This window comes from Siphateles boraxobius, unplaced genomic scaffold (assembly GCF_051911475.1).
Source record: "Siphateles boraxobius isolate OS27281-9 unplaced genomic scaffold, OSU_SipBor_1 74, whole genome shotgun sequence".
Lineage (NCBI taxonomy): Eukaryota > Metazoa > Chordata > Actinopteri > Cypriniformes > Leuciscidae > Siphateles > Siphateles boraxobius.
Window position 1 is genome coordinate 679,510 of NW_027509202.1, and position 10,491 is coordinate 690,000.

A 10,491-nucleotide genomic window follows, 5' to 3' on the forward strand; every position below is an offset into this window, starting at 1 on the left:
ACACTCAGCCCTGCGACACACACGCAGTCCTGCGACACACACTCAGCCCTGCGATACACACTCAGTCCTGCGACACACACTCAGCCCTGCGACACACACTCAGCCCTGCGACACACACTCAGCCCTGCGACACACACTCAGCCCTGCGACACACACTCAGCCCTGCGACACACACTCAGCCCTGCGACACACACTCAGCCCTGCGACACACACTCAGCCCTGCGACACACACTCAGTCCTGCGACACACACTCATGCGACACACACTCAGCCCTGCGACACACACTCAGCCCTGCGACACACTCATGCGACACACACTCAGCCCTGCGACACACACTCAGCCCTGCGACACACACTCAGCCCTGCGACACACACTCAGCCCTGCGATACACACTCAGTCCTGCGACACACACTCAGCCCTGCGACACACACTCAGTCCTGCGACACACACTCAGCCCTGCGACACACACTCATGCGACACACACTCAGCCCTGCGACACACACTCAGCCCTGCGACACACACTCAGCCCTGCGACACACACTCAGCCCTGCGATACACACTCAGTCCTGCGACACACACTCAGTCCTGCGACACACACTCAGCCCTGCGACACACACTCATGCGACACACACTCAGCCCTGCGACACACACTCAGCCCTGCGACACACACTCAGCCCTGCGACACACACTCAGCCCTGCGACACACACTCAGTCCTGCGACACACACTCAGCCCTGCGACACACACTCAGTCCTGCGACACACACTCAGCCCTGCGACACACACTCAGTCCTGCGACACACACTCAGCCCTGCGACACACACTCAGCCCTGCGACACACACTCAGCCCTGCGACACACACTCAGCCCTGCGACACACACTCAGTCCTGCGACACACACTCAGTCCTGCGACACACACTCAGTCCTGCGACACACACTCAGTCCTGCGACACACACTCAGCCCTGCGACACACACTCAGCCCTGCGACACACACTCAGCCCTGCGACACACACTCAGCCCTGCGACACACACTCAGTCCTGCGACACACACTCAGCCCTGCGACAGACACTCAGCCCTGCGACACACACTCAGCCCTGCGACACACACTCAGCCCTGCGACACACACTCAGTCCTGCGACACACACTCAGCCCTGCGACACACACTCAGCCCTGCGACACACACTCAGCCCTGCGACACACACTCAGTCCTGCGACACACACTCAGCCCTGCGACACACACTCAGCCCTGCGACACACACTCAGCCCTGCGACACACACTCAGTCCTGCGACACACACTCAGTCCTGCGACACACACTCAGTCCTGCGACACACACTCAGTCCTGCTTGATAACGTTTAGGCATTCATGCTGTTATTGCTGCACTTTATACATGATATAATGCAACCAATCAGATCATCTTAATCTAATTATGTAATGAAACTGAAATTCATCTTACTGAGCGTTTAACATACAATAAAAAAAAATTAAATATTCACATAAAAGTCTAAGGAAGCAATGATAAATCAGTAAAGCGGTTTTAAAACCGTGATTATTGGAAATGATATAAGGACATCTGCAACACTGGATTAAATCAAGCTGATGTTTAATTGTGAGGTATAGCAGCTCTGTTTCGAGTAGCTGGTGCTCATTTATGAGTTTGTAATAATTCATCTATCAAAGCTGCATCTGACTTTAAGACAATGATTATGTCTGTTTTGTGCCATTTATTAACTTGACTTAAACATAACGTTTTCCTCAGTGTTTCTGTCTTGTTTCTCAGTGCAAAGTAAATATTCATAAATCAAGATACATTTACTGGAGAAGAAAAATGAATCAAAATGAAGCGAGTTTGAGCTTAAAACAACAACAAATATCTGACAAGGGAGTCAGAAAAATAATCTTAATTCAAAGTGAGTAGTTTATTTTTCTGACTCCGTTATCAGATATTTTGTCCTTTTTTAACCATTGCACGTTTCATTGCAACATTTTTTTTAGACCGTCATTTTGCTGCTTCTCCAGTAATTGCATCTTGATTTAAGAATATGTATATATTTGTGCTGGAAAACGAGACTGTAGAGAAGAATGTCATTTTTGCAGTGTTTTTAAAAGCTTCAGATGAAAACTGCACAATGACATTATTATTGCAGTCTGTACAAGTTTAGCAGAGGTTAAAGTTCATCAGTAATATATTAAAGGACATTGGCTGATTACATTTACATTCACAACACGGCAGCACATGAACTATATGCTAAAATATGAAGAAGGCACATTCTCTTTCAAAGATTCAAAAACAGAAGGATTAAAAATCAGATTGTAATGCTTTATAATAAGGTTTCGTTTGTTAGCATTAGTTTACGACATTAGTTAACAAGAACTAACAATGAAAAATACTTCTACAGCATTTACAAATCTTAGTTCATGTTAAATTCAACATGATACATTAAAAATCAAAAGTGAACATTAGTTCATGTAAAATTCAACATATTTATAATAAAATAAAATAAAATCATATTAGTCTACTTGCACTGTGGACTAATACGGACAAACAATGACCAATAGTACAGTAGTCAACATTTGAAGTGAATCAAAGAAATTCATCAAAGTTACACATCAATATTGAACAATACCTGTCCTAGGAAAACTTTGATTAACTTCAAATGTTGACTACTGTATTTTTATTAACTAACATTGATCAAGATTAATAAATGCTGCAGTTAGTTAAAGGAATAGTTCACACAAAAATGAAAATTAACCTTTGATTTACTCATCCTGAAGTCATCCTTGGTGTTTATGATGCACTTTTATGATGAATAGATACTTTTATGATGGACAGATGCACTTTTATGATGAATAGATACTTTTATGATGGATAGATGCACTTTTATGATGAATAGATACTTTTATGATGGATAGATGCACTTTTATGATGGACAGATGCACTTTTATGATGAATAGATACTTTTATGATGGGCAGATGCACTTTTATGATGAATAGATACTTTTATGATGGATAGATGCACTTTTATGATGGACAGATGCACTTTTATGATGGACAGATGCACTTTTATGATGAATAGATACTTTTATGATGGATAGATGCACTTTTATGATGGACAGATGCACTTTTATGATGGATAGATACTTTTATGATGGATAGATGCACTTTTATGATGGACAGATGCACTTTTATGATGGACAGATGCACTTTTATGATGAATAGATACTTTTATGATGGATAGATGCACTTTTATGATGGACAGATGCACTTTTATGATGAATAGATACTTTTATGATGGATAGATGCACTTTTATGATGGACAGATGCACTTTTATGATGGACAGATGCACTTTTATGATGGATAGATGCACTTTTATGATGGACAGATGCACTTTTATGATGGACAGATGCACTTTTATGATGGATAGATGCTTTTATGATGGACAGATGCACTTTTATGATGAATAGATACTTTTATGATGGACAGATGCACTTTTATGATGGATAGATGCACTTTTATGATGGACAGATGCACTTTTATGATGGATAGATGCTTTTATGATGATAGATTCACTTTTATGATGGATAGATGCACTTTTATGATGGACAGATGCACTTTTATGATGGACAGATGCACTTTTATGATGATAGATTCACTTTTATCATGGACAGATGCACTTTTACGGACTTCCAAAAAAATATACCCATTCACTCTCATTATAAAGCTTGGAAGAGCCAGGAATTTTTAAAACATAACTTCCATTGCATTCGTCGAAAGAAGAGTGTCATATACACCTAGGATGACTTGAGGGCGAGTAAATCATGGGCTAATTAAAATTTTGGGGTGAACTATCCCTTTGATGTTAGCTAATGCAATGTTATCAAATGAGACCTCATACAAAGCTTTTTCCGACACACTCCTGGAATGGAAACCTTGTTGCGGTTCAGTGGTCTATAAGCTACTGTCCTGTAGAAGAGGCTCGTTGTCTTCGTCGCTGGCAGGAACGGAGCCGTTCTCGGGGCCGCCGCTCACCGGCTCCGTCATGATCCTCGTGCTGCACGTCTTCACGACCGGAGTGTGTTGAGCCGGGATGAAGACCGCCACCAGAAGCGCCAGCACAACCGTACACGCGCCGAACAGGAACGGAGGACCTGGAATGACGGACTTCTGAAGACAAAAAATACAATTCTGTATTATGAATTTTAAAGTAATTAGGCGAGGCCAATATGTAGAGAAAGACTACACACCTGCGCACATATATATTCAAACACACATATCTATAGACAAAACACGTGATACACATGTGTGCGCCTTCAGCGTTTCACAGATTCACGTTTGTGAAGTTTACACAGAGATGATCACGCTTTTAAAAACTTGCACTTGGATCCTGTTTCAGAGTGTGTGTTCTCGAGCTCAAACACTGTTGTGTGTGAATGAACGTCCAGAACACATTAAAAGTGAGTTTTCTGTTAGAACGGTGTGTGTTAGCGGCCGCTAAGTTAATAACTAATGATCTTTACAACGGAAGTGAATCAATCAAAACTAACTTTATCTGGACAATAACTTTATTCTAGATCTGCTGTAAAGCCTAAACAATCTCTGTTACTGTAATCTCCTATTATCACTGTAAAGCTGCTGTGAAACTCTATATTGTTAAAGCGCTGTATAAATGAAGCAGGAGACTCGACTTGACAAAACATATTTGTATATTGTCCAGAATAAAATGACACTGAAACTCTGACCTCTTCGGTGGCGGGAGTGACGAGGTTCGGGACGGGACCCATCTCCTTCAGCTCCACATTGAAGAGGAAGAATATGAATCCGAAGAGAGCCGGACCGAGTCCGTTACACAAACCTCGAATCCCCGTGATCATTCCCTGAACCGCTCCTAAAACAACACACACAAATCACATTATACCATCCTAAAATTCAATTTGCTACTTCCCGTTTGATGTGGATTGATATTTTAATTTAAAGGAGTAGTTCACTTCAGAATTAAAATTTCTTGATAACATCCAAGATTTTCATGTCTTTCTGTCTTCAGTCGGAAAAGAAATGAAGGTTTTTGAGGAAAACACTCCAGGATTTTCTCCATATAGTGACTTCAATGGAGTCCAACGGGTCGAAGGTCAGAATGTGAGTTTCAGTGCAGCTTCAAAGTCTCGACACGATCCAGCCGAGGAATAAGAGTCTGATCTAGACAAACCAGCGCACGTTTATAACTAAATAAACATTTATATACTTTTAACCACTAATGCTGGTCTTGCACGAGCTGTGATGCGACACACATTACGTAATCAGGGTGAAAGGTCAATAATGTTGGTTAGGGCGAAAAATCGTCCGACATCATTTTTTTACCTTTTATTTTTTTATTAATTTTATAAATGGTGTTTGCTTAGTCTTCACGTTGGCTTTGTAAACACTGGGTCGGTTCTTCCAATTCCGTCACGTAATGCGTGAAGTCGTGGACGAGCAAGACCAGCATCTGAGGTTAGAAGTATATAAATGTTTATTATTTAGTTATAAATGTGCGATGGTTTGTCTAGATCAGACTCTTATTCCTCGGCTGGATCGTGTCGAGACTTTGAAGCTGCACTGAAACTCACATTCTGACCTTCGACCCGTTGGACTCCATTGAAGTCACTATATGGAGAAAATCCTGGAGTGTTTTCCTCAAAAACCTTCATTTCTTTTCCGACTGAAGACAGAAAGACATGAACATCTTGGATGACGTGGAGGAGAGTAAACTATCAGGACATTTAAATTCTAAAGGGAACTACTTTAATATTTTAAATCATTGTTAATGTACATAATTTCTGCACTATAGGCTGAAAAACAATCTTCTTTGTGATTGACAGGCCTTTTAACGCCCATGCTGTGGTTTGAGTCTTACCCTGTTGGTCGTGATCTGTGCAGTGAGAAACTAGCGCGCTAACGGCGGGAAACGTGATACTGGACATGGCAGCGACGGCTCCGGCCGCCCACATCATCCTGAGAAACACAAACGCTATTTTAAACCCAGCGAGTCACAGGCCGGTAATCCCGTCACAATAGTGCTGAGCTCACGTGTTCAATCTCTTTTCCATTACAAACAATGGCAGACGATACAGATCAAAATAAACATCATCCATCAGAGGATTAGGAAAGACTGGAGATCCGGCTCACCATGGTTCTGACCCGAAGCCGTACCAGGCCAGCTGGAACAGCTGAAACCCAAGTCCCAGAAGCACTGTGCTTTTATTTCCAATCCTCTTCATTAGAATGCTTAAAAGTAACGTCTGCAAAAAGACAATCAATCTCATGAATATGCCATCGGCTGATTGATTGACAGCAGGTCCGATTCAGGCTTTTATTCATATGTGACCCTGGACCACAAAACCAGTCACATGGGTCAATTTTTTGAAAATGAGACTTATGTATCAAATGAAAGCTGATTAAATAAGCTTTCCATTGATGTATGGTTTGTTAGGATAGGACAATATTTGGCCAAGATACAAATATTTGAATCTGGAATATGAGGATGCAAAAAATCAAAACATTGAGAAAATCTCCTTTAAAGTTGTGCATTTGTGTTCGCGTTTGTGCTGCATTCACTCACAAAAATAAATGTTTTATATATTTACGGTAAGAAATTTACTAAATATCTTCATGGAACATGATCTTTACTTAATATCCTAATGATTTTTGGCATAAAAGAAAAATCTATAATTTTGACCCATATAATGTATCGTTGGCTATTGGCACAAATAAACCCGTGCGAGTCGTGACTGGATCTGTGATCAGGGTCACATATAAACATTGATCAGTGAATATAAACAGAAGCTCAAGTGTGTGGCGTAACTTGTCTTGTGTTCACAGTTCATTAACTAGCAATAAAAAAAACACCAGAGAGGAGTTTATTTACTGTTAATTACAGGTGAAACTCGAAAAATTAGAATATCGTGCAAAAGTTATAATTTTGATGATTATGGCTTACAGCTTATGAAAACCCCAAATTCAAAATCTCAGAAAATTAGAATATATTACATGAAATCAATAAAAAAAAAAAAAGGATTTTAAATACAGAAATGTCAGCCCTCTGAAAAGTATAATCACACATATATACATAGTTATATATACTAAATATATTAGTTACACCTTTAATTTGAATTACTGAAATACATGTCGCACGATATTCTAATTTTCGAGTTTCATCTGTATATGCATGTTTGAATACATTTGTCATGAAGACAGGGGTTTGTGAGAGCTAAACTGAAGGTCTTTACCTGTGCAATGATGGACAGGATTCCCACCATCGCAATATACGCTGCAATTGCTTCTGATGAGAAGTTAATGACCTGAAATACCAACACACGGTTTATAATGTTCGTGCTTAAAAGGAAAATGAACACAAATTCATAAGGAAGGTTATGAATAATTACTTTCAAGTCATAATCAATCTATTTCTTGTTCAATATCCTGTTCCATTTGGACAGACGCCACCATGCGGAAGTAAAGTTGTTGTTTTTACCAGAGACTGAAGCCGTCACACACCTGAACCAGGTAGAGGAAGAAGCTGGAATACTGTCCGGCCTCCGGAAGATACGACAGGAACACTGTGACACAGATCAGCAGCACTGTGGAGTCTTTACCAACCTTCCTCAGAGACTAACACACACACACACACAGAGTTACACTGCAGTGATGTTTCTGAGGAGTTATAGATTCCCTGCGATTCAAAAAAACAACAGAGAGCGGTGGATTTACAGTTATTATTGTGTATAAATATGCTGAATTTAGGGGTAAAATCATACGCTTTATATATTGTATTGACAACTCATCAATTACATTTTAACCGTCGTATATTCTGCATGATTGGATGTTTTTAAATAAACACTGACTAAAAACTACACAAGTTTTAGGGCTGGACGATATGATGATATATATATATAACATTAATATAAGTGATCACATGGATTTAGACCTATATTGTATTTATTAGGGTTGGGCGGTAATAAGATATACCGCGGGGGTTTAAAATAGCAACAGTATCAGTTTCAATACCGTCATTAAAAAAAAATGTACACATAAAAAAAAATGTGCAATGCACTATATAGGAGACACGGATTAAATATTAACCCTCTGCGGACTAAGCTCTTTTTGGTCCGTTTTCTCTATTTTTACATTTGGGCTTATAATATACACCATATGTAATGGAGATGGAACACTATGTGTTTGGTATCTATGGATGCAGAAGACCCTAAGCTAACATAAGCACACATGTAATATGTTTATAAAGGAAGTATGAGTGAAAATGTACAATAAACTAGAGAATTGCAAAAACGGAAAACGGCATTTATTTCTGAAAATCACACATCACACAACAATAGTGAACAGTTTTTGAACAAAAAATATACTTTTCAAAGCCTTTGCTTGACAGACATGTGTAATTTTTAAATAAAATGTGTAAAGAACAATGAAAAATTTAACTTTATTTACAAACAGTCCCAGGCGTTTTTCTTAGAAATGCTTAGCAAGCATTTTTTAAGCAATGCTTCTCGTCACTCTCCAGTAATTGTTCCAGAGCTTGTTCCACCGTAAATCGTTTGCTGCTTGCCATCATAAAAGTGCTAAAACAATAAATAATGCTATAATTGTATGTGTATATATAAATATATTATAATTGTTCTGTCTCTCTCTCACATCTCTGTGCGCTCTCGCTCCGTAAAGCCTGGTTTATACTCGACGCGTCCGTGTCGTCTCTGCCACTCAACGCTGTTTGCGTAATAGTATATAGTACCACCCCTTGCACGGCTACAGAGTCCTCCGATTTGCTAGAATACGTCATGGTAACCTTCCTCTGATTGGGTAAGAAAAATATTCCTCCATCAGCAAGTTGTTGCTCGTGATTCTGCCAAACAACATCGATTTCATTGGCCTTTGACGTAGTGGTATTGCGCAACAAGGAAGTGTGTATACAAGCCGGGTAAGTTTGTTATCACTGTTTTCAGCGGAATCTGAGGAAGACGGCAATAAAAACGCACCTCTCTATCATTAATAGTTTTTAAGATAATTACACATTTGTAAAAATATGCCATTTTGGGCGGTACCGCCCAATCCGTCCACAGAGGGTTAAATATAATTTACTTAATGCCTAAAAATGCTTATGTGTGGTTGTCATCACATGACAGTGTGGAGGAGAAAGAGAGAGAGAGGGTTTTTATTTGGTTTCCCTCTGAGCCTTACGTCATAATTTTTAATTAGTCACGCAGCAATACCGTATAAAATAGGGAGGAGGTATCAAAATTTGGATACCGCCCAACTCTAGTATATATATATATATAAAATTTGCTTTATGTATTTCCCCGGCGTCGAAATCACGCTCATATAAATGTCTGGAAACACGATTTCTGTCTGCATGTCGATATCCATGATCACTGGATCTTTGGTAAGTTGTAAGAAACACTATATCGAGTCCAAGCTTTAGTTTAAACTGATAATCGTTTGTTTTAGTGTTGTTTTCGCAGTTTCCTCTATTAAATCCAGTCACTCAGCGGCTCTTCTGACACTCAGTGTTCCTGCGGGAAAGTGACATCAGTGCATAAACATCTATTAATCGCTTTTTTATTGCCAATGTGTGAACAGCTTTTAATGAAACTTAAAAAATTACTTCATAGTTTTTCTATATAAGTCGGTAGACTGTTTTTTATGTGAAATATCAATATGTAAAAATCAGAAGGATGTGGCGTTTACGCTCCCGACACATGAGCGAATGCTTATACAATGTTCAGGGTTAGAGCCGTTCGAAAATAATAACCATTATTTTGGTCAGTATTGAAATCACGATTATTTCACATGACTTTGGGAACGTGTTGCATTTATTAAAAAGACAATGTCAACAATTCTTAAAAAAATTAAAAAATTGAAATTTTTACATTTATTGTACTTTAAAGTAACACCAGGTAACGTTTGCTCTCGGGGTCCCCCTACAGTTGGGAAACGGTATTGTCCTCTACTACTGTCGTAAACTCTGTCATCGTGCATTTGTTGACAACCATGATAGCCCTGAACACTGTAGGAGGAGGTCACATGCAGGTGTTCTGCTTGCGTCGCGTGTGAAATGTCTTCATCCCAGGTACAGTGGCATATATTTCAGCATGTCATATGAATATAATTTCATGGGTTTTATTTTTTTTCTAACGACAAATGATCGCGATGATAACGTTTACAAGCCAGCGTCATTATAGTAGCCAACCGTTTTACTGAATCTATATGATACTTCAATGCAATGTTTGAGTGGTAGATAATAACCATATATCGGTAATATTATAATATCAAGCTACCATAAATAAATCTGCAAATTTTACAAATCGATTTGCATTATAGCTTGAGGCAAGACAAATAATCATTACCTGATTCATGAAGATAAACGGAGGATAAGATAGCTTCCGTAACATAGTCAGGCAGACAAAAAAACACCCCAGACTACGGGGTGTCATTGGTTGTTGCGTTA

At 39.5% G+C, this 10,491-nt stretch overlaps 1 protein-coding gene across 6 annotated transcripts in view; it reads right to left on the minus strand.

Moving 5' to 3' along the window:
• Positions 1–1,586: 1,586 nt before the first annotated feature.
• The window catches only part of slc71a2b (solute carrier family 71 member 2b), a 22,794-nt gene continuing 13,889 nt past the window's right edge, over positions 1,587–10,491 (minus strand). For 2 of the 6 annotated variants that reach the window (XR_013197391.1, XR_013197389.1), the window contains exons 7-14: positions 7,533–7,646; positions 7,265–7,336; positions 6,165–6,277; positions 5,893–5,990; positions 4,742–4,887; positions 2,981–4,166; positions 2,218–2,878; positions 1,587–1,815 (exon numbers count right to left, since the gene is read on the minus strand). Coding sequence is in view for 2 of the 6 variants with exons in the window: in XM_077217539.1 (XP_077073654.1) it covers positions 3,951–4,166; positions 4,742–4,887; positions 5,893–5,990; positions 6,165–6,277; positions 7,265–7,336; positions 7,533–7,646 (759 nt within the window). In the remaining 4 variants the exon portion in view is untranslated. Of the gene's footprint in view, positions 4,167–4,741; positions 4,888–5,892; positions 5,991–6,164; positions 6,278–7,264; positions 7,337–7,532; positions 7,647–10,491 lie in introns of all 6 variants that reach the window. The other 4 variants (XR_013197390.1, XR_013197388.1, XM_077217539.1 and 1 more) reach the window with 2 other exon arrangements.